General features: G+C 43.6%; 1 protein-coding gene across 5 annotated transcripts in view; it reads right to left on the bottom strand.

Annotated features, from left to right (window-relative positions):
* Window positions 1–25,008, bottom strand: part of Frmd4a (FERM domain containing 4A) — a 571,051-nt gene that overhangs the window by 291,941 nt on the left and 254,102 nt on the right. For 2 of the 5 annotated variants that reach the window (XM_040277343.2, XM_021732425.3), the window contains exon 1: window positions 1,903–2,385. The exons of 2 other annotated variants lie outside the window; for them this stretch is intronic. In XM_040277343.2, the coding sequence (XP_040133277.2) occupies window positions 1,903–1,995 (93 nt within the window). In that variant the 5' untranslated portion in view covers window positions 1,996–2,385. Of the gene's footprint in view, window positions 1–1,902; window positions 2,386–25,008 lie in introns of those variants that run through there. One more of the 5 variants, XM_021732424.3, reaches the window with a different exon arrangement.

The following is a 25,008-nucleotide window of genomic DNA, read 5'->3' as shown; positions in this document are numbered from 1 at the left end:
CTGGAAATACCAGGAATTCATATCCAGAGACACCGTGAGACAACAGGAACCAACTCGAACATCTGTCGTGCAAGGCTGCTGATGTAACCGAGAAAGCTGTTGTTGGTTTTACCTCATGGAGTCCGCTGGAGAGAGTACGGTCCTTAGGGTCCGTCCTGACAGCAGAGGCCATTTCTCACCCTCCTTGCCCTTCCTTTATATAAATATATGACTCTGATTCTGGAAGTGTCACAGAATCACCCACGTATAAGATGTCCAATTGAACTTGACAGGCCACCATGTATTCTAATCAGAGTCACCTGTGTCGTGGTGCTGATGGGGTGAGGTGCAGGCCCTGGGGGATGTCCAAGCTCTAAGGATGCTCTGAGGGGCCCAGAGCTCTCAGACCTGGCTTCTAAGACCTGAATAACCATGTCCTGTGCTCAAGGGCAGGAAACAGGTCTGTGTGTTTTGAATGTAATGCCGTGTGTCACACACAACCGGCGACAGATTGTGACACCACATTCCTGTGTTGTCGGTGACTTAATTGGTAAACAATGCCATGAGAATACCCATTCCCATAGAGTATTGGTGAACAAACATCTTAATCACATATATTTAGTTACCATATAGGCCAAAGCAACCTCATCAGAACCTAAAATCACATCCAGTAAATAATTTGTAAATGTTGCTAATCACCCGTGTTCCTATGCTTCAAAGCTATAAAAAGGAGCACACAAGTAAGCATTTAATACACAGTCATTGATGATCCTGATATTGAGCACAGAAATATATTTCAAGATCTCAAGATAAATAGCTACATATAACCAGAATAGGAAAGTTTTTTTTTTTTTAATTTTAATTCAAATGGCAGAAAAAAAAATGTGACTCATCAGAGTTTGGAAATCAACCTTGCCTTGCTTGTGTATTCTACACAGCTCCTCATATGCTTAAACCTTTAATTAGGTTTCCTTAAAATTGAAAAAAAAAAAATCCCTGAGAAGGAAGTGTACCAGCCAGAAAAAGTCACTTAAAGTCTGTCCCCTTTATGAGCCGCAGCAGGTTCCTGACCTCCCTCACTTTTTTGCTGTTTACTTTATTATTACGCTTTTGCAGCACCTTAGCTTAAGATGTCTGTGTAGACACCAGCAGTTGCCACCATTCCCACAGGTGCTATCGGGGCTTCTGAGATGCAGCAAACCATCAGTCTCTCTGTGAGTGCAGCACTGTCCCCGCACGGCCAGCTCTGCATCAACTGCGTTCCTGACCCAGAGAAGGACTAACTCTCACTACTGCTTTATAGGATCTTCTCTGCCAGGGTTACCATGAAGTAAGTATGCTTTTAGGAAATGAACAGGGCAATGGAGCCAAAGTCCATAATATTACCAACAAACAAAGCCATAGAGATACATTTGAAAGAAAAACAACAACAACCAGAACAGCAATGACCAGGTGCGTTTGCTCAACGGACTGTGTAAGTCAAACCTCCAGAGCTCCGGTGCTACCATCACCTCCTTTTGAGACACTGTCACCAGAGAGAGGAAATGTGCAGCCCTGCTGCTCTCCTGAGTATGTTTCAGTAAGCAGAAGAAATCAGATTGGCAGCCTGGGTTTCTCACGAGCTCTCCTGGCTTCACACCCGATCCAGGGGGCAGTCCCCATCCCAAACTTCCCCCTCATATTTTATCTCTAAGTGCTCTCACACTCACAGCTGACAAAAGTTCCTATTTCAGACTTTTCATCAGTATCTGTTCATAAAAATACATTACACACCACATAGCATTCTATTCACAGTCCCAAGGACTCGAATTTGCTCAAGAAAATATTTGCACAGAAGCAACACAGTGCACAATGAAAACGAACAGCTCGCTTTCTTTGGAGCAATTGCTCAGTGAGAAACAAACGACCCGCCACGTAGCTTACCCTCTCCACGCTGCGCCTTCTCAGAGATCCATAAGGTATTTTCAGTAAAAGTCTTTGAGATCTATTCGGAGCTACTGCAGCCTGAACCACCATGGTGTACAGCTGTGTGGGGTGTGTGTGTGTGTATGTGTGTGTGTGTGTGTGTGGTGTGTGTGTGTGTGGTGTGTGTGTGTGTGTGTGTTCCTTCCCAGCAAGGCAGAGATGGAAGCTTGCTCAAAACTCAGTTATGATCTCCTGGAAGTTTCCCAAATACCAAATAACTGAAAGAGTTTTTTTTCTTTCAACCATATGAGTCAAGATGTGGTTTGTCGGGAGGTGGGGGGATGGGGAAAGGAAAACAGCTCAAGTCCTGTAACTTCAGTTTGCATGAAGCAGCACCTCCAGCTTCCTTTGGGCGGTCCCTGTGTGCTGGCTCACTGAGACCGCTGTCCCAGGAGTGGGCAAGTGTGCTTCTGGGGAGAGTGATCCAGAAATGTCAACTTTGCTTCTCGGGGCTGCAGATGGTAACCAGGTCAGCTGTCTAATCAAAGCTCTATCAGACGTATTATTCATTCTACCACGTGACTCCCAAGCCCTGGGCTGTACAGTAGGTCACATGCTCATCTTAAAAGGACTATTTAGAATATCCCCATCTGGAGCAGAGATTAATGTGAAATCCTACATGCTGATTTCACTCTCTTCTAAATGCAGGAAAAATATTTGAGGACCAGTGACATCACATTGGAGGCAGGAGGGAGTCTTTTTTCAATCATAAATGATCTTTAGGAAACTGAGCGTCAGACATGTGTATCTGCTTTTTTTCCTTTCTGCTTTCTGATACATAGAAAATAATGTGTGCATATGATTAATTAGGTGAATGCAATCCACAAAGTGTGGGGGGAGGAAGGAAAAAATGTTTGCATTTTTGAATCCAACCAGATAGAACAGGCTTGCATTTGCCCCTCCTGGTGTGAATGTTGGTGTTTTAGAATGTGTATTTTTATGTGTGCCAGTAAAAGGAAAAAGTCATTTTACAGGGCTATCGAAGCTCAGATTCATCCATCACACTTGCTGATTTTTTTCTGATCATGGTGTAATCACAAATAAGATGTTGTTCTCAGACGAATGGTATAAATAGACCCAATTTTTAAATTTTCTGTAATATTTGTAGCTGAGACATTGCTCCCTGGCCTCTCCTGTCACTATGGCTCCCTGCATCTGCTTATTCCTACAGCAGAGAAAATTACTGTAAAGAAAAACAAGCCAAGAGCTTCCAGGATTGAAGGTATTTGGGCTTTCTTCTTTCCAGCGTATCCTCTGCACTTGGCAATTCCATGTCCTGGTTTTTTTGGAAGGGAATGGACACTTCCTCTGTAGTAATCCCATGCCTTTTTGTCAGTCTCATATTACTCATCTGCTTTGGGAACCAGCCTTTATTTACTCTCCACAGACCCTCACTTAGTTTATTGAAAATGATGGAAAAGAAAGTTCTGTTTATTCAAACAAATCTAATAGGAAATGAGGGGAGGGGTGCGAGGGGAAGAAGTGGAGTTCTGCGCTACTAGAAAATGAATCAGGAAAATGATGATCAGAGAAGCAGGGCGCTGGGGCTGGGTGCTGGGCGGCTGGAGTCGTGGGCACGGCCATCCCACGCAGACACACATTAAGAGGCAGTTAAAGAAACCATCAAGTTGATGTGGGAAATTCCAAATATACAACAATCGGGCTTTGTTCATAATTGGTTCCAGATGTGCAGTTGGAGAGTCAGTGAGGGGCTGGGAGCAGGGCAGGAGGGGAGGATGGAGCTCCCCTCACAGCCGCTCTCGGAGTGTCTTTGGCGAGGTGGTGTAGGTTACATCTCTTTACCCCCACTTTCTTGCTTCTTGCCTGCACCTCAAAGTGTTGAGGGTGGGGCGGGGCACGGGAATAAGTCTGGGACAATGCCCAATTATGTAGCTAAATCAATAGGACCTCTTTCCTTTCTAAAAGTGCATGTTAAGTGTCGAAGTTCTGAACAAAGGATGGACACATTTTCGAAACACTTATCTGTCTAGAGCCATGGGATTGCACCCTTCCGGCTCAGTTTGTAGATCAGATCCACAGCGAAGTCACTGCCTCCTCTCTGACCTGGGCCAGGGCAAAGCCCCTGAGAGCTGAGTTTATTTATATTTAACTAAATGCAACTTCCTGTTTCCCAGGGGTATTAATGAGTGTTTCACAAAGAGCTTATGGCTTCATGGCATAGTTCAGATCATGAGGGACACTTTGATGAACTAAGTGCAAATAAAACAAAAACACATGCATTGATTAAGGCTAAAATACATATAGAAGAGAATGTTAATGGAAACAAAAATAACCCTGGGCCACACTCCCACACATTTGAGTCCCACACATTCCACCCCTTCCCCAGGGGGGCTGGAGCAGGATCACTTTTCATTTCGGTGCTAGAGCCTCCTCCCGCTAACAGCCCCGAAGAGATTCTGTAGAGTAGGTGTCTGCCTTCTCAGAATGAATTGGAAGCTCTCAAAAGTCCTTCAACTTGTTCAAAAATATCTTTTTGATTATCTTACTGTGAAGTTTCAAGGTTCACACATTTAAAATTAATCATTGAATCTAAAGTATTTATGTCTGGTATTTATTTTCATTGTTACATCAACATTGTTACATTTTCATTGTTACATCAACAACTGTCCCCAGGAGGGGACAGGCGCACATGCTTTAGATGGTGTGACCACTTTTGGGGGAAGTGAGGGAATGGATGTTTATTGACCCAGTGATTGCCAGACAACGGAATGAGAGGTTGCCAAAGACAATCTCCATGAAAAAAAAGCCAACCAACCAACCAAAAAAAACGAGTTTCAATTTCCATATTTTACAGATAAAGAAACTGGGGCTAATCCTAGCACCACAACTAAACGTGTCAGAGCTAAGAGTCAACTTGTATGATTTCAGGGCCCAATGTCATCTGCTCAACTCTCACCTGTCACAGAAGGTGGTTTACAGCACCTGCGGTTTACAGCAGTTTCAAAATCTAGAAAGGCCATCAACACACTGGACTCAACAGGGAAATGAAAAACTCTGTCTTAGAGGAGAAGAGAATGTCAGTATAGGAGTTCATGTTAGAGCAAGCAACTCTGGGGTCTCTGGTCTTTTATGCAGCAGCTTCCATGTCCTTTGGCGCTGGGCTGAACACTGGTGCAAGAAGAGCCTAACAGCCCACAGGAGTCAGGAAGGCCAGCAGGACCCAGGCCTGAGGGGTCCATCCAGGAGCTGAGTTACCAGAGCCCAGGGCCAGGGTCCCGTGATGGGGCTGGACCTTCCAAGATATCTACCCTGCAGGATGCAGCCAGGGCTGGGGCCATCATCCTAGCCCACAGGGTGGAGAACAGGGGCTTCTCTCTTGCCACTGCCTCCTATTCTCACCAGCTGCGGAAATAGCTATATAGGCAGGACAAAGGGCAGGTAAGGGATGGACATGAGCATAAATGGGATCAGAGGAGGGAGAGGATGGATCGAAGGGCTGGAAATGGTGAATTCAGGGGTCACTAAGATAGTGGAGGGCAAGGAAAAATCATTTGTAACAGAGTTATTCTCAGAGAACAGGTCTCTACTGGGATGGTGGATGACGGGGTTCCCGGAGCATCAGGGAACAGCCTAGTGGTCACTGGGGAAATGAGAAGATGCCCAGGGGCTGAGAGGCAATGAGCTGTGTAGAGATGGAGATGGAAAAACACACTTTAGGTCTACAGTCCTGCAAGCTGCAGCTTTTGATTGCCTCGCGGAGCAGGGCACTTAAGGCAGAAGGAGTTTTTGTTTGTTTATTTTGAACATTTCCTTCCAGTCTCAATGAAAACACTTACATTAAAACTCAGGAATGAAAATGCACAGGAATCAAAAGAGCTCTATTTTCAGAAAATCAATAGGTTCAACACGCCAAAGCGTGATGCATCAAATCAAATGCGTATTCTAGGTCATGAACAGCAGAGCATGAAAGGGGTTACTAGGGATGATGGCCTGTCAGAGAGAAAGTATTTTGCAACACTTTGTTAGTAGCAGGATGCAAGCAGGAGAAAGAGCCACCTGGCCAAAATGTGTGTGTGTGTGTGTGTGTGTGTGTGTGTGTGTGTACATGTGTGTGCACAGGCCAGTGTGCATGTACACTTGCAAGAGGGGACTCCAAATGATGAGCATGTTACAAGCTGTGCCGAGGGAGAGGCATCCTGATGGGGCCCTGGGCCTGGCACTGAAATGCAACCCTCCAACCAGGTGAGCCTGAGTCTATCCAATGGTTCGCCCAGTGCAGGAAATGATCACGGATGGAGCTAATCTTCCAGTTCCCCTGGGAGTCCACAGCCATGATTATCTTACCTCTGAATTGGCACATGCTGACTCTAAGAAAGCTAATTTGCACTGCTTTACTCAGTTTATTGGACAGAAGACTAAAAGAGGGGGGGTCCTAGGACAATGAGGTTTTGTGGGAGGGAGGTGCCAAAAGGAAGTTCCTTGGGCAGAGGCCCAGCTGAGGCAGAGGACAGTGAGTTGAGGGAAGGTGGAAAAAATGTGAACTTTCAGGTGTCTATTATTCTTTCTGTTGTAACATGTGAAATACTGCTCACATGAAGGAAACAACTCAAAGCTGACCTGCAGATAAGCCTCTCTGACGCCCATCCTGAGCCATTATTGCTTGTAACATCTTCCAGGATGTTTAAAGCCTCCTTCTCAGTATTGGGAGGTCTCAAGAAAAGAAGTGCAGCTGTCTCCACCTATTCACACATTCCATTGAGGGCTAGCAGGATTTGCAAAGGGGATGTCCCAGGACCAGGTGAGGCATCCTAAGTTGGCCTCACCCTCCGGCTTTTAGAAGAGGAGGAGGAGGGGGAGAGAGGAAGGGTGGGAGACACTGATCCTTGCCTCTTGCCTATGAGAGGGGCTTCAAGGGCCCACTGTGGGGGACACAGTGAGCTGTTTAAAGGGAAGTGAGTGACAGTAGAGGAGTGATAGGAAAAGTGTCTGAGGAGGCACTTGCATCTTATGTCTTGCTTCAGGTCTGGATGGCCTAAGAGAGTCATCTTGGGAGCTCATCCTAGGTGCTCATGACAGCTCAGGCAAGCAAGGCCCCACTTAGAACTTTCATTCCACCTACATCAATCCTGGAAGTGCATGGGGCAGCTCAGTGAGTGGAGACAGAGGGAGACACGCAGGGCAGGGACACAGGGAAGGAGCCCACACACCCGCCTTCCCCTAAACCATCCATTGATGGCACCCAGCCATCGCCCCAAATCACCCATAGGCTGGGGATCCGGGACACTGGAGCTCTCTGTGAAGTTTGGGTTTTAAGTATTGTCAAGGCAAATAGGGAAGAGCATAAATGTAGGATGAAATCAAGCCAGACGCGCATGAGGAAGACATATTCCTAACAAATCTGGAAAATTCCTAGAGTCTAAGGAGGGATTCTGGTGGATCCTATGTTTCTTCAACATTCCAGCACCATCCCTTTTGCTCCTAACCTAGCCAACCTGGGCAGTGCCTGTCACATGTTGTTAGTGGATGCCCTGACTGGAGTTGTACCAGCAGAATCACCATAATTTTCTCTTTGAAAAGTGGTCAAAAATTAAGGTCAAACATGGAAACTCAAAACATCAAGCAACACTCTGATGTCTAGACCCCCTTCAATTCCCTTCCATTTTCTTCCCTTTCACCTTTCTTTTTAAATTTTTATTTATTTATTATTTTGAGACAGGGTCTCACTGATTTTCAGGCTAGCCTCCAACTCCTAGGCTCAAGTGATCCTCCTGCCTCAGCTTCCCAAGTAGCTGGGACTACAGGTGTGTGCCACCTTGCCCCTCTGAATAAGTTTTGTTTTGTTCCTTCAACTCAGATCCTCTCCATGATAACATGAAAAACCACTAGCCTCTGACCCAAGTCTGCCTTTGGAAAGGCATAGGACCCCCAAACAACAGGAAGAAACGAAAGACTCTTTGTGGAAGTTGTTTGTAACCGGTGCACACAGGCACACATATATTACTTGCTTCCACTCTCAATTCTGGATGCTGCTCTCCTGTGGCCTCAGTTACCACAACAGCCTTCCTGGCCCCACATCTAGCTCTCTCTTTCTCCAGGTATGTTCTGTGCTGAGGGATTAATTTCATTCATCTGGATTCCTTAAGGGTCAGCTAGCTTAGAGACTTCTTCCTGGACTCCCTGTTTGTAGGTTTCATTTGAGTAGGTGGGAGTAGACAATGAAATCACCTAGAAAAAGACCCGGGCCACCCATCCTCTGAGGGGAAGGGGCAAAGGACAAAAATAAGCATCCCATCACCCATGAAGCTAGACTGCACACAATTTCAGGGATGGGAAGAAACGCAGCTTGTACTGCATGGAAACTGCATGTGCTAATCAGTTCTCCCAATGTCTCCTTCTATCTTTCTGGCAATGGTCAAGCCTTAAAGAATGTCAAGTGGCGGGCTGGAGTTATGGCTCAGCGGTGGAGCACTCGCCTAGCATGTGCAAGGCCCTGGGTTCGATCCTCAGCAACACATAAAAGTAAATAAAATGAAGGTATTGTGTCCCACTGCAAATAAAAAATAAATATTAAAAAAATTAAGAATGTCAATTGGGACATACTAATGATCCATGTGGAGGAGTAGTCAATATTCCATTTTAGCATGCCTCGCTTCATGGGGAGTTCAAACACATGGCTCACCCGCAAGCTGGCAGAATTGTTCAACTCTTCACCCACAGAAAGCAAACAGGCAGAGGTCTCACTTGCAAGCAGCAGATGGAGTTTTTCCCTTCACTCCAATGTCCTTCATGTCTGGCCTTGACTATGATGTGCTACCATCAGAGTTCCACTTGCCCTTCCTACGTGAGGCCAACTCAGACAATCAATGGCGGCAGCCTGGGTTAATGGCCATTCTGCATGCTGGTAATGCCTTATCACATGTGCTATTAGGAGTGATGTCATGTCCAGGGTCTGAGGAGTCAATAAGATTGCCAGGATGCCTGTGTGATTAAGCAAGTAATAAGCTGACCTCGGTGGGGCTGGCCGTGTAGACCGACTTTCAAGATCATTTTGCAAAGCCCTTTTTCATGTGCTGTCGGTTGAAGATGGATTTTGATAACGAGCATTGATTTGCCATGTTTATGAAGTGCACTTTGCACAGGGTAAACTGTGTAATTGCACCTGGAATGGCAAATAAATAACGTCCTTATCTATGGTATTGACTACCCAGAATTAGCTGAATATATATAGTATACTTCCAAGCAGAGCCAGAGCATGCTGATTTTTTATTTTCACTGGCTTAGCTCTCAAATTCCAGGTGTCTTAGATAAGCACAGGGTGACAAATGATCAATTTTAAATCTGTTTTGAATTTCTGTGCTTTCTTCCTCTAGGAGGAGATCTTGCACATGTAATTTTCTTCCATGGGAGAAGAGTTCATCGTGGTTTACACAGTCCCTCCACTGCAACGGAGGATGGTGGCTTTCTTTTGGGCAACCAGATTGCTTTCTCTCCTGTGCCCAGGAACATGTTACTTCCAAGGGCAAATGACCATTTCCAAGAGGCCTCTTGCATAAGCCACATGGTCTGTACGCTTCCAAAAAGGAAAGAAAGCATCTTGAATCTGTTAGACTGGTGCCTCAAAGTCTCATCTTGTGGGAGGATGGTTTGTCTCAAGTGCGCCCTGGAGGTCACCCTCAGTCCTGCAAATCCAAATGCCAAAGGGTTTCTCCAGTACAAGTTTATGCTGGAATGGGTAAAATACCTTCAGAGGGCCAACTCTTAAGAAGTGGATGAGGATGGGTAAGGGATTCTAATATTGCCTGTCTCAGGTACTCTATTTAAATTTCAAACTCTAGAGCATAAGGGAGTTAATGCTGTTGTGAAAATTACACGAGATACTGGAGTCACATGAGTGAGAACAAGGGTGGTAAGAAATGACATTGAGATCAGACTCTGACTTGCATACTTGGGAATAATACCTTTTTAGATTGCATTCTGTGAGCAAAGGGGGGGCATTAAAAGTTACTTTTAGGAAGGAAGTGATACTCTCTGGCTTGAATTCTGGGGAATTGGTTGATAAAGAATGAATGGTAGAATGGAGAGTCAAAGGATTAGCAGCCAGGAGAGCAATTAGAAGGTTACTGTAGTTGTCCAAGTGAGAAATGATTAAGTCCAGAACTAGGACATTAGTCCTCCATAATTTATATTCTGAGTGACCAGAGAAAGAATGGTCCTATTAGACAAGATAAAGTTACCGGAGGAAGGGAAAATTTGGGGGAAATGAAAACGAGTAGTTCTGGACATCAGAGCTTTTGATACTTGGACATTTTGACCTGTAACTTAAGAGGACAGTTGATCATGAAAATGTAGCTCTGAATTTCAATAGTACATAAGCAACCACTAGACAAGACACTAGTTAACTGTGAGGACTGACATTCAATATCACACAATTTACTTCTCACACATCTTTTCTAAGGAGTTTATTAGAAGATATTCTTAGCAAAAGAATGCTAAACCTAGAAAGTGGGGAGCATAAGTCTAAGAAAAGGAGGGCCTATTTGTTACTGAAGCCCAGTTTCCTGAATATGTTCCTGTCTGGTGAACTACAGTTTCTGGGCTTTTTATATCTTAGTCCACAAAGGTTATTGTTGTTGTTGCTGTTGGTTTTATCATTTTGTTTTTGCATTCATAAAAAAAGGGAAAACTTATTTACTCATAATTAAAAATTGTGAAGTAAACAAAAAGAAAAGAAAAAAGAAAAACAATGGAAGACCAATCACAGAAGAGATGCAAAGGGAATTTGTGGAATAATGAAAAAGAGGAGCCCCTACAAGCAAGAGACCAAGAAAGGAGCCAATCTAACTGATGAAGGCAGGTGGAGTGCTCCCAAAGGGATGTTGAAATTACCAAATCAAGAGGAGTTATTTAGCTCTATTGATGACTTTAGAGAAAAATCATTGATGAGTTCATGGAATATAAAGCAAAGAATAACCCAAGGCAATTATAACTCCAGGAAAAACATAAAGTTGTAAAACTCCAGGATATACAATCATAATGTACAACATTTCTCAGCTATAAACAATATTTTGGTAGCCATATTAAAACCAAACTTTTATCTAAACTGTAATATCAATATATCAAGATGATAGAGAGGAAGAAAGGGGTGTGTGTGTGTGTGTGTGTGTGTGTCTGTATGTAGTAAGAGTTAAAGCCTGATCTTTCAGGGTGGCAGCATAAAATAAAAAAATTGAATTATTAAGAAGTCACAATATAAACATATTATCAAGCAACCTGGAGTTAATCTCCAGATGCAAAAGTCCAAAGAGGTGCCCCGAGGGAGAGGGATTCAGAAATTGTTAGGAAATGATTGGAGCTGGGAGATTTCTTTGTCAGCCTTCTCATAATCTTGAACTTTCGTTTATTATGAACAATTGTAATGCACATGGTATTTTGATAAAAATAAATTTCAAATTGTAAGCCTAAGAAGCAATGTTATAGGCAGTTTGAGCCAGAGAAGAACTGAGAGCCTTGGGGTAACAATTAGAAGGCCCCTGGTGGCCTTGAGAATACACCTGGAATGCCGATGGTAGAAGGAGGACAGCAGAGGGGAAAGCTGAAGTCACCCACCCCTTTCTAAGTACATATTTGAGTCTCAATATCAGGTTATTTGATTCAACAAGGATTGTTTCAAGAGGCCGGCTTGATTTCCCTTTTTCTTTTTCTTTGGTGTATGTTGCATACCCCTTAGCTGTGGATCTGCTCTTGGAATTGTGCAGAATGCTAAGCTTCTGGGCTACACCTTGGAGAGAGCGGCTTAAATCTTCTCAAAGAACATAAGGATGGACAGAAAAAAGGAAGCAGGACAAATCCATCAACAAGGGCAATGCCAACAATTCTGGCAATGATTTAAAAAGAACCCCCATGTACTTCAGTTGATCTCCCCTCTTGAGCTCCTGACTTTGTGTGTATTTGTGTGTGTACCTGTACATGTGTGCTACCTCGTCTCATGAGCACAGAGTGCAGCCACAGCTAGAGGAGCCCCAGGGTGATGACAAGTAATTATGAAACACCAGGTCTGATCTGTTCCTTTTATCTCATCTTGCAGAAGCCTTGCATTCCCCACAAAGCCCCCAGTGGCCCTTTGTAATCCTGGAAAGGAAGTGTCAATATGGAAACAGCTGTTCTTGAGATAGGAGGATGACATCCTAATGAGAATGCTATAGAGGAAAGCCATTGCTAATGGGACTCTGATGCAAATATTTTTTTCTAGACAATTAGACTCATGCATGTGAGAAAGCTTGTACGTAGTCTGAGTGAAGAAGACCTTGGCCACAGATTTTACGTTCCCTTTCCTTCTTATTTAGAGTTTTTATCCTCCCAAGACCTATAGAATGTCACTCTCCCTTGAACTTTCTTTCTTTTTTTTTTTTGGATCTGGAAGTACAGCCCAAAGTCACCTGGCTTAGAGACCCCACCTGCAAAGCCAGCTGAAATCCCAGGGTTTCATCTCCCTATCAGAGCTCTGGAGCAGGTGACTTCTGCCATTTTGGTGGCAGACAGAGCAGTCACAGATTAACATAGTTCAGGTGGGGAATGAGTCCCACTGTGCTTGGAAGGAATCAAAATTCCTAATAATTGAAGTGGGTTAGGTGGTAATAGTGAGAGAGAGAACCAGTTCACCTGGTACTTCTTTCTGCATCAGCCCAACCACGGACACTGGCTCTGTGTCACCTCCTTTATCTTCACTACAACACTGTCAACTAGCTTTAGTGATGAAGAAATAGGAAATGAAAACTTAGGAAGGTGAAATTTTGCTGATGGTCTCATGACTAGGACATGGTACCGAGCTGGGATTGAGGCTTGCTCTCCATTTTCTTTAGTGATATGTGCTTAACAAAAACTACGTCCCCCCCCCAAAAAAAAAAAAAAACTCAAAAGGAAATGTTAGCATAAAAGCCCTGGGGGGTTCCTCTCAGGGAAGGAGAGAATTTTAATCTGGAAGAGACACATAGCTCTCCTAGTGGATTTATAATATTCTGTTTTTCACGTGGGTGGTGGTTACACAGGTGTGTATTTGTAAATACTTCTTTAAATTGTATATACATGTCTTGTGAGTTCTTCTGCATCTCACAAATATCTTACAACAACAAACTGCAGTGACTCTTTGCATTGCACACGATAATTTCTTCAGTATTTGTCACCATGGTGGCTTTTATCATGACTGTGTCAGAGACCAGATTATAACTTGGTGAGAAACACATGGAAACTTGAAAGTTCTTTGTTCTGCATCTTAATGCATCTACCAAAAATTAAATATTTCAATGAAAATGAATAATATTAATAAAAATTCAGTGCTTGGTATGTATCGATTGGGGTCAATTTACACAATATTCTTAGTGCTAGAGAAGCTACCAAGGCCTCTTTGACCTTGATTAATTCAGGTCAATGAATAATGTACAGAGAGGGAGTGCTACAGGAATCCAAAGCCTGAGGAATTACTATGAGCTGTCAGTAGCTCCTTCACAGAGGAGGGGGAGTTTCATGGAAGCTTGAAGGATGTGTAGACTTTGGACAGGTCCAGAGGAAGCAGAATCACAGGCACCAGCCACCTTAATGAGATAGGGCACATTGTCTAGGTTAGAGACTGTTGGTGGCCAGTGCAGCTTGACCAGGGAGTTCACAGTGGGAAATGGCAGGACACAATACTTAGAGAGAAGTCGGCTTTTGAAGCCTTCTATGACCTGACCCCAGCCTTGTCTGTCTGCTTGGACTGTTTTGAGTCATGATGAAGGGGATTTAAGACATTTCTTAAGGGGGAAGTATGGACACAAAACCTTGTTACAGAGGGTGGCAAATGCTCTGGAAATAAGGATTTAAAAATAGATGCTGGGGGGACTGAGGAGAGACGATAATGGGCGGGTGAACTGGAGCAGAAATCCTGGGTGCAGGAGAATAATTAGAAGGTTAGTTCAGTGAGAGGTAAAAAGTTTCAGCCAGGGCTGTGAATTCAAATCAAGGACAAGGCGGTGGAAGTTGTGGGGAAATATCAAGAAGGTGGCGATGGTGAAGGAGGAAGGGGTGTACATTACTGACTTTAGGGGATTTCAACAGAACAATTACCTGATTAAAAATTTTTCCTCTAAAACAACCAAAGGCATATTTAACCTTTGACATGGCACAGACCACCCTCAAAACTGAATCCTAAGGCCACCATCTGCCACCCTCCAAGTAGGGATGGCTGGGCAAAGGACATCAGCTCTGATCTCTGTCCTGCTGTCTGATTTCTCTTCATAACTAATGGCCACAAATCCCCCTGCTTGGCAACCCAGAGGGACCCTCTCCATCCTCAACAGTCTCCTCCTTCAGGTCTAAATCCAAATGCCACGCTCGGAATGAACATGAGTCACTCAGCTCCTGCGCCCAGCTCTGGAAAAGGCGAGTCCCTCTGGGAATCCCGCCAGCACAATGTTGCTTCAATTTGAAGACAAATTATAAATTAATAAAGAAAGGAAGGGGGGAGGGAAGCCCCAGACTCTCACTTCTGCCAAAACACACCATGCTTTGAAAGGTTCCCGAAAGGGACCCAGTGATGTATGGCAATGAAAGCAGCCACCCTCCAGGGCCTTTCCAGATTCAAGACGCAGACTGGCTTGTCCTCGGAATGTAACACAGCTGCCTTCCTGTGGGCAGCGCCAGTGTTGTTCTTGGAAGGGGTCACCTCCCGGCTGCCTCACCACCTGCGTGGCTCACGGTCTGTGTCCCGTCAGCCTTTGCCAATAACTTGGAGCAAATAGACCCGTCCCCAACAGAAAACCCTGAGCAAAGAGCAAGAGCCATTGAGGTTGGCCTGGGGCAGAAATGAAGTTTGGGTTACGTGTGCCAGGGAGAGTGAGGCTCCAATCATGGCCAGAGTCAATGTGTCCCTGTCAGCTACTTTTTTCCTTTTTTTGGAAGTGAGTCACTCAAACAGCCTCATCACATCAAATCAAACTTGGAGAGGCTCTTGTAGCTGAATACCTATGAAAGTGGTAAGATTCCAGCACTGGGCTTCTGATGACAGTGAAGTTTGTCATTCTATCCTGCATTCAGCATTCTCTTCCCTGCGTGAAAAGTTCAGGATTTTAAGCATAGTTCTCATTTCCCACCTTCCCCACCCCTCCAGAATGATCCCTTCACAAACAAACTCAGTTCTCCCAGGGAATGCCCATGAAGCTGCTTCGACCTCTTCTGGCAAGCCTTGTGTATTTCTTCACCCCATTCATTCAGACTTCTGTAAGTTACTTGATTTACAAAGCGGTACTTCTGCTATTTAATCTGTATGGACTATTCTGTGCCTCTCAGACATTTAGAACTGTGCTGGTTCTCTTTCCCGCCTTCCCCTCACTGTCCGTGAGTAAGAAATAATGACACTGTAGAAACCGGACAATTAGAAGGTTCCGTAATGGGGACAGAGTCCCGAGGACTTTCAAAGTGAGAGGGGAGGATCCTCGCACATGGAATATGAAAAATCCTTACTTACAAAGACGTCCATAAGTAGGTGTTCCAGCGTCACCTCAAAGTCATCCAGTCTGGCAGCTAAAGTCATGATGAATGTCCCAATTCGCTCTCAGGCGCCCCCCTGGAGTTCAAATCTGCAAACTCTTCTTCGGCTCACAAAAAACACTGTCGGGGAACAAATTTAGCCACAAGGCAGGCTTGCCACTAATGGGAAGTGGAAATGCTCAGAGCAAAACAGAACATTGCAGACTGGACTGCCAGGGCTTCCTAGCCAGAAATTACAAAGGATAAAGAACAAAACAAAACAAGCCTCTATTAATGGTCCTGCAGGACCAGACTAGGCACAGAGCAAGGTCAGCAGGTGAGCAAGCCAGCGGCTGCCTTTTCTGTGCTAGTCCCCAGAATGAGGTGCTGGCCCAATGCAGGGAACCTCGACAGAGAGGGTAACCAAAAAGACCGTGCAATGGGGGAAGAACAAGACTGAGAAAAATGGAGTAAAGCGTCTGTCTCTGATATTTATAGGGCCACATGTTTTTGACTCCAGCCCATTTCTCAGTTCATTTCTGACCTTTTGTAAATGGCTAAACACACTGGAGTGTATTGTCGGACAGGGGCAGTGGGTCCCACAGAAGTTGGCTGTGACCAATGCTAGGGCAATTCACACAGACACGCCATCAATGGTTCTTTGTGAAAAACGTATCAGACCTTGTTCTGTACACCATGACAGAAAAGCACATAGTCTTGTGAAAAACAAGGAAACGAAAGTTGTGTGGGTACTAAATTTTTCCTCAGAATATTATTAGATCCATACACTCTCCTCCACCCCCAGTCCTCCACAGCCCCTCCTTGCAAGGGTAGATAAACATCAAGGAAAGAAATTAATCTCTCATGTCTACTCCTCAAGCTTCTGCCAGGTAGAATGTCCATGGAATCTTGCGAATGCATTTCTGTTTCCAAAGTTAGCTTTCTTTTTCATTTAAAATTTTAAAACAGTGGCAAAATACACATGACAGAATTTTCCACCTTAACCCTTTCAGTGTGTAGTTTGGTGGTGTGGAGCGTATTCACTGTTGTGAAATTGTGTGTGGTGCACCACCATTCAACTCCAGAATGTCTTGTTTTGTAGAACTGAAACTCTGTACCCATTAAACTCTGTACCAACTCCCCATTTCTCCCTGTCCTTACTATCTCTGTGAATCTGACCACTCAAGGGATCTCACAAAGGTGGACCCCGACTGTATTTGTCCTTTGGTGACTGACTTATTTCACTTAGTATAATGTCCTCAGGACTCATCTGCATTGTACACATATCAGAATTTCATTTTATAGGAGAGAAATTTCAAGCTGAAAAGTAAATCCTAAGAAAAGACTATTGCCTTGGACAAATTTTCAGGCCTGAGAAAAATCTCTCAGGGACACACATGTTTGCCAAGATTCAAGAAGTGACTATCAGTGCTGTGACCACACGAACAGAAGTGGCCTTGGTGTGGAAAGTAAGTCCTGAGCTCTGTCCTGGAGTTATCTAAACAAGTGCTGAGCTGTAACACCAGTCTTTTGATGCCAGTTGACAGTGATGCCAAAGAAGGCAGTCTGTGTTAAATCAAGGACATAGAAATAGAAAAAGTTTCTGCTCTTCAATAGAACTACCCTCCTCCCTATCAAAGCCCGATAAAATGTGAACAGCGGAAGCGCTCACATTTAGTATCGACCATGAATCTTCATTTTTCCCCAAAAAAGATACAGATGATCATCATTCAGCGTTTAACGTTTAAACAAAGTTGACATAAAGTAAAGCACCACCCCCCAAAATCCAAATCAAAACAAAACACCTCGTAAAAAGCATCATATTATTTTAAAAGCAAATTTGGCAACTGTCAAACCCGTTTATCTTGACAGTCAGTCATAAATTGTACGTGAATGTTCCTGGCGTTCTAGTTTCTATCGTTTTTAGGCCTCTCCTAGAGGACTCGGACTGGGCTGCTGCAGGTGCGTCTTGTTAGGCAGTGGCACCGGGGAGAGGAGGCAGTGCTGTGATGAATGGCTTCCACAGTAGGGAATCGAGAGAAAATACGTTTCCCTGATGGGGAGACCCATTCGCAGAGGTTCCTGTCAGCTAATGTGTTTGCCATATCTGAAATCAATTCAGTTATCTAGAGCAATAGCATCGGCAACTAAGATTCAACACGAGACCACTTCCTGCCACATGGTTGCCATCTTTGTGAAAACCATAGCAATACTTCTTCCTGCAGAGCTGCTTCTTTTCTAAAAACTGAGGTGCTCAACTGCCTTCTCTCACCAAGCAAGAGGAAACTCTGGGAGGATATGTGTATACATAAGAACAATATCATTTTGGTCAGTGTTCAAAAAATCAAGTTTTCTTTAGCCCCTTTATGAATTAAATTTGGACAAAATATTTATTTATTTTTGGTACCAGAGATTGAACCCAGGTGTCCTTAAGCACTGAGCCACATCTCCAGCCCTTTTTACTTTTTATCTTGAGAGAGGGTCTCACTGATTTGCTTAGGGCCTTGCTAATTTGCTGAGGCTGACTTTGAATTTGTGATCCTCCTGCCTCAGCCTCCCGAGTCTCTGGGACTATAGGTGTCTGCCACTGTGTCTGGCTTGAACAAAACATTTTTTAATATCTGGAATTTCATAAAAGACCCATTAATGCATTTCATCAACCTTCTTGCAGGGATGAGTCAGAGGTCAGCCAAGGAGAATGGTTATTATTTCTGGTTTAAGGAGTTAGTGTCCCAGCCTCAAGAGTGAGTTTGTAGGGCTATTTTCTAATAATTTGAGGGTCTTTAAGGACAGTTCATGGCAGTGGCTTCTCTTTGAATATGGACAGAAAACTCCAGGTGAAAAAAGCATAAACAATTTGTAAGTGGTTAATACTCTGGAGCTAGGGCTCTGAGGAGGATGTGTCAACAGCAGGCCACATTTAAAAACAAAGTCACTTCAACAGTTTGCAAAAGGCAGTTAGACTGAAGGAGAAGGGGAGATTGCTCCTGGGTTGTGGATGTCATCCAAAAGAGACATTTGTGGTGAATTCTGGTGTTAAGAGAACAATAGGAGCCACATGAAGTATTTGGTACTAAGGAGGCAGGAGGACTACACCAGTATTAAGGTGGGGAAATGAGGAGGAAACATCCTTACAAGCAAGTTCGCTGGTATCAGTGTTTACCAATCTGAGAATGTAGAAAAGAAAGCCTTGGGCAGATCAATTGTAGATGTTTTCTTAGTAACTACATTTTTATCTAATCTGAATGTATATTAATTATGGATATCCATGGCATGTACACACATGAATAAAATTATTAAGGTATTTTATTGATGCTTATACCAAATCAAAACATTCATTTGTTTATTCATTCATTTATGCTTTAAACATATATTGATTTAGTATCTGGGCCAGATTCTGGGATAGATGTTAGTGCTCACTAAGATTCCAACATGGTTCCTTGTTCAAGACCCTGTCGCCTAGAAAAGATGACATAGGATATGTTGATGTGATTTTATATTATCTTTTCTTGGGGATATGAATATGCAACTATTACTTTCTTATCAGGGACACTCTTGTGGGCCTTGGGAGATAAGGGAGTGTTCACTAACAAAAAGGGAAAGGTAAACATTATATTCCCAAGCTATGGAGGAGGAAATGAGTGAGAATGAGTGAGGTACAGAGTGTAGCTTCCAAGGATGGAATTTATAGACTAAGTGTGCCTGAGCCCAGAGACCACTGGGTTTGAGAAGACAGCAGTTGAGGTTTCAAAACAGCATCACAGAATGCCAACACCATATACAGGTCCCACCATGATGGTATATATCTCAACTGGAAAGAACTGATCGTAGCTTGGTAGCCAACAAGAAGGATCTGACATGAACAATTGGGCTGGGGCTTGCCAGTGGAGAATCACGAATCAGCAGTGCCTGTGATATGGTAGATGAACATTAGAATTTGTTTCTGCATGGGTAAATAACAACATCTGTGGCTATGTTTTCAGATTTGGAGAAAGTTTAGATTTCTTCTTTGAATCTCAGCTGGCCGTCTCCTCCCACGTCTAAGAAAAATCTTTAGGATTAACATTTTGGTATAGGACTCAAAACAAAAGTCTCTGGATGGTAGGATTAGCTGAATTTCCTATACAGGAAACCAATCATCCATCTGTCCTTCTCCCTAGAATTGAAGGAAAACCACTCTTGTAGAAAGTGCTATATGGTTCTGCAGCCTTGAAAACAATCAACTTCAAATGCAAGTGCATTCCAGAAAAGCAAGGTCTTCCAATTCAGAAAGATCATAGCTCAATTTATGTCAACCAAGTTCTATTGAGGACAATTGAATATACAAACATATTTTTCTGGAAACATCTTTTAGTCCACAAAAGAGCAGTTATTTTGATATTCATCAAGATCATTTATTCGAAGCTGAAGTAAAAAGAAGTGGATCAGACCACCACACAGTTGATTAGACTGTGTCAACAAGTCCATGTGTTTAACCATTTTATGACTGGATTGGTAAATCTAAGTAGTGATTTGAGCCAATTATTAAATAATTACTGGGATGTTTAAAAGTAAGATCACTGACTTATGTTGATCACTCAGTTACGTCACAGAGAGTTTATAGTCCAATAAACCCTCAACAAGTTTAAGCCATTAATCCATTGTAAGTTGATTTCTGTATATGGAACGAGATAAGGGTTCAGTTTCATTCTTTTGCGCATGGATGCCCAGTTTTTTTAAAATCACTTATGGAAGAGAATGTCCCTCCCAACCATGAGGACATTATGCTGACTGAAATAAGGCAGACACAGACAAATGCTGCATGACCTCACTTACTCGAGGAATCTAAAGTAGCCAGACTCACACAGGCAGAGAGGAGCATGGTGTTGTCAGAAGCTGGGGGGATGGGGAGGGGGGAGTGAGGGCCAAAGGGTACAAGTTTCACTTATGCAGGGTGAATAGGTTCTGGAGACCACACACGGCAGTGGGAATGAAGTTGACAATGTTGGTGGTGTACTTGGAATTTGCCAAGAGAGTAGATCTCAAGTGTTCTCATCCCCCTACCTGACCCCCCACCCTCCTCAACCCCCACACATGAAAGAAAAGCAACAAAAAAGCAACAAAAAAGAAAATGGCAACAATGTGAAGTGATGGGAATGTTAATTCACTTGATGGTGGTGATCATTTCACTCTGTGTCAAAGCATTCATTCCCATAGCTTAAAGGCATACCAATTTTATTTGTCAATTATTCCTTGATAACCGCTCAGTAGGTGTACAAAAGCACTGATATTAATGGCTCCCTGTCAAGCTTCTGCCTTACCTCATACTAGAAAGACAGTGGATTTTAGAGAGATTGTGCTTAAGTAAAACAGGCCCTCCCGATGGCCTTACAGACAGCTGCCTGTCTGGGTATAGTTATAAAGGCTGGCCTGTTGACTCCGGCCATTGCTTGGAGAACAAATGTGCTAATTTAAAGGTCTGTGTCTATAGGGCCCCCGCAGGCTGGCACTGGCCTGGGATCAGGCCCTGGTTCTCTGTTGGTGCCTGCCCTCATTCTCCCCTCGTTTGTGTCTGCTGGATTACACAGCCAACCTTGTCTTCCCCACTCACGTGCACTTTCCATTTTGACAGCTTCTCTGACAAGCACAAAGACTCCATTCCTCTCCTTCTCCCCCCACCAGCCTACTGCAGCCCCTGCCTCCAGCATCCGCAGCGCACGCCCTCTACAAGGGTGAATTTTATGAGGTTCAAAACCAACAGGCAGTGAAATTAGTGTCTGGCAGTGGTGTCCTTGACTTCTGGTGGAGAGAGACACATGATAACTTCTCTGATCTTCTCTCAGTCTTGCCATGTGCCACATGCTCTACCGTGGGGATTCTGAGGTCACCACCTGAATGGTGCATTTGGATCCACCATGTGGACTTTCCAGGGCAATTTGCTTCCTAGAGTTCAAATGTACCTTGTGGAACACAGATCCTGACTGCAGGCTGCTTTCCTGTCTGTAAAAGATTTTCAAGCCTTCCAGCATTGTTTTGGAAGAAACACAACAGCTCTAGATAAGGTACTAATCTCAGTTGAGAAACTATGGGCATGTGACAGATGTGACAGCTACTGCTATTACATATTCTCCACTTGGACATCTTCCAGGGAAGCAGTTTGCTCCCTAGGATCATTGTCAAAAGGAGGAAGTCATCAGGTGATGAGACACCCCAGGAGACCCACCACCCACTCTGACTTTTGTTGGGATTGTTCTCCAGAGCCTTTCCCATGGTCCTGTAGAATGATCAATGACTCAACCCTTTTGGAGTCAATGGCTCATTGTCTAACAAATATTTTGAAATGGCCCTCACTGTCCTCGAATAAGCTTCATAGAAAGGAAACTACTTACACACATAATTTTAAACTTATCAACACTACTTTCTATTATGTCAACAAGAAATAAAAGGAACATAAACTACCATCAAATAACACTTATAACCATATGTACATTTTTTTTCATATAATTCAACTACTTTGGAACATCATGTGGTAGCAGTGGACTGGTTAATCACTGTGAAGGCCTGAGCTACAAAGACTGACTGCCTTCTGCCTGTTCTGTCTAGAACTCACATACCACTGAGGACCTGCCATTGGTGAAGTGCTTTTGCTGAAAAGTAAATAATTATCGGTGATGTTTCAATTAATAAAATTATTGGTGATGTTTCAATTTACAGAATTATCCCTTGATTTGCATCGGAGTTGCATTCCTGGGGAAGTCAGTAAATGGTGAACAACTGGAAGATACCACAATCCACACCCACCATCCTCCACTGTCCTTATGGCTACCTGGGAACCAGTCACCATGGTGCACCTGTGTGGGGCAGCTGCTGGGAATATACCACTCAGGGAGGCCCCATTTCAGTGTGGTATACCCTGTGCTGCCTGCTGTCACCTCTACCTTATTTGTTACTAGGAGGGAGCATCCTTGAGCTGTGCTAGTGATAAAAGGTGATGGGAGATTCTGGATGGAAGAAAATATGTGTGTGTGTGTGTGTGTGTGTGTGTGTGTGTGTGTGTGTGTGCTTGAGCAGGAGAGAGGGTAGCTGCAACTCATGCATGTTCTTTCCAGGCTCAGTAACTTCCCAGACAAACCTGGGGACAGGAGGCTATGATAATCAGCAGATACCCAAACAGGCCTGGAATAGAACTGAATATCTACCAGTCTGTGCTGTATTCCTGAGATAACCCTGTCCTTTGACAGCAGGGATTATCTATTATAACTTGGACATTTTCCCATTTGGTGCTAAGAGTCCCCTACGAAGGGCAGGCTGAGAAGCCAAGACACTGTATACCCTAAATTTTCCCAGGTACTCATCAAAATGGACTTGTATTGTGCATGCCCTGCTTTGCCTCCCAAGCTACAGAGAAGGTGGCTGGTCACAGTAAGTCAGCTGGGACAGGCTTGTATCCTGTGAGTATAGCTTTCAGAGTCCAGAAGTGATCAGAGTTCAGAGATACAGGTTCTGAATCTGACTACTTCTAGATTTTTGAGCTGGCAGGGGCTTTGCTTTCTATACCTGATGCTCAGAACTTGGAAGAATATTCTACGTACGGCTGGCTATAGAATATCAAAAGGAAATGTCTCTTAGTTTTAACCATCCACAAGATGAATACAATCCCATCCCTGAGAAAAATGAAGGCTCCACATGACAAAATGAAGATTTTCCCAAGGATTTCTCTGAACAAGAAAGGGAATCCGATACTGGGCTTCAGGTGGGTGGCTTTCACCAATACCACATAGCCTTAATTAATAAATAACCCAGCTCCTTATTCAATTTACAAATCCCAGGTCAAGTTTACCTCGAGTGTTGACCCCAAAGAGGGAAGAACAGGGAACAACGTGGAGTTAGCTCACAAGGGTAGCACTGGTACACACATCATCTCCCAAATCATCCCTGGAGGAGAAGAGGGTGCATTCCCACACAGGCTGCCTGACGTTTCTGCAATAGCTACAATTCTGGGGATGATTTCATAATACAAGGAAGGTCCTGCCAACGCAGGTACGTGGAGGAACACTAGTGTCACCCAGCTTTGATTCAAGGATCTTAATTCAGTTTCCTCATGTGTCAAATTCTAGGCTTCAAATAGATAAGGGTTGGGGCTGGGGTTATAGTTTGGTGGTAGAGCACTTGCCTAGCATGTGTGAGGCACTGGGTTCGATTCTCAAAAGTAGATAAGGGTTTCTAGGCTTTGGGTGTCATGGAAAAATAATATTTGGAAAAGAATTAAATACTGGAAGGACCTACCAGTAGGGTTCCTGCTATGATTCACACTAATATTCCCCAAAGACTCAAATGTGAAAGGTTTGGTCTCCAGCCCATAGCACTATTGGGAGGTGGGAGAACCTCTATAAGGTGAGGGCAAATGGGAGGAAGTTAGGTTATTGGGGGGTGTGCCTTGAAGGGAATTGGGGTCCATCCCATTCCTGTCTCTCTCCCTCTCTTCTTCCTGGACACCAGGAGGTGAGCAGATTTGCTCTACCATAGGTTCCCTGACGTGATGTTCTGCCTCACCATAGACCTGAAGCAATAACAAGGTCAACTGATCTTCATCTGAAACCTCTGAAACTATAAAACAAAATAAACCTTTCTTTCTTATCAGTTGATTAGCTCAGATATTTTGTCACAGTGACAGAAAGCTGACTAATACAGTCGCCAATATTTAATATGCTAAGTTGTGGCATTAAAAACAAGCAAATCACCAAAAAAATTATTATTTGCCATCCCCATGAGTTTACTTAAAAAAAAAAAAAGAAATCCAAAAGACATTTTAACACATGCCTAAGACAGGAGAAATATAATCTCAGGATTTAAAGTGGAATAAATTTAGCTTGATAGACAACTCCCTTTGTGGTCTGTATTTTTTCTTCCAGGCAACAGACTGGTGAGGGCTTTATTACAATGAAGATCAGGGACAGGAGTTTAGGACCAGAGAACAAGAGGATGCTCAGCTTCAACCCAGCTGGAATCATGTGATTGCATCTCTGGTTTCTAATACATCCTCACACTGTTCCTAATGATATGCAGAAACTAACTAGTGAGAAAGATGCTGGACACAGAATCCCCCCCACTTCCTCTCCATGTGCTTTACTTCTTCCCCCATCTCATGCCACCCCACACAGACCACCAGAAAGTTAGAAAGGGAAAGCTAAAATAAACACCCTGTTCTTTTCAGGGACTGCAAAGAAAGGACATAGCTATGTGAGGGGTGATACTTGTTGCTTCTGGAACAATCCAAATAGCTTACAGAATAATACCATGGGTGCCTTGTGGGTGCTGCTGCCCATGAATTCACTGGGATTTTTCTTTCTCCTAAGCATGCACTTGCAAGGGAGCAACCCAATTCCTATACATGAAACGTGAAATTCTTTTCATTAGTATTTTCAAAGCAAGCAATGCACACAGATGATATATAATTCAAAATTTACAAGAGAGCATAGATGAGAAGTTATTCTTATATCACTGCCTTGTGGTCACCCAGTTCTCACTAGACACAATCACTTTTATGTTTTTTATAATATTATAAAGGGGATCCAGGCATAAAATATTACCTTTTGTGATCACACACATACACACACACACACG

Source organism: Ictidomys tridecemlineatus, chromosome 10 (genome assembly GCF_052094955.1).
Source record: "Ictidomys tridecemlineatus isolate mIctTri1 chromosome 10, mIctTri1.hap1, whole genome shotgun sequence".
Classification (NCBI taxonomy): domain Eukaryota; kingdom Metazoa; phylum Chordata; class Mammalia; order Rodentia; family Sciuridae; genus Ictidomys; species Ictidomys tridecemlineatus.
This window is presented reverse-complemented; position numbering and strand designations above follow the sequence as displayed.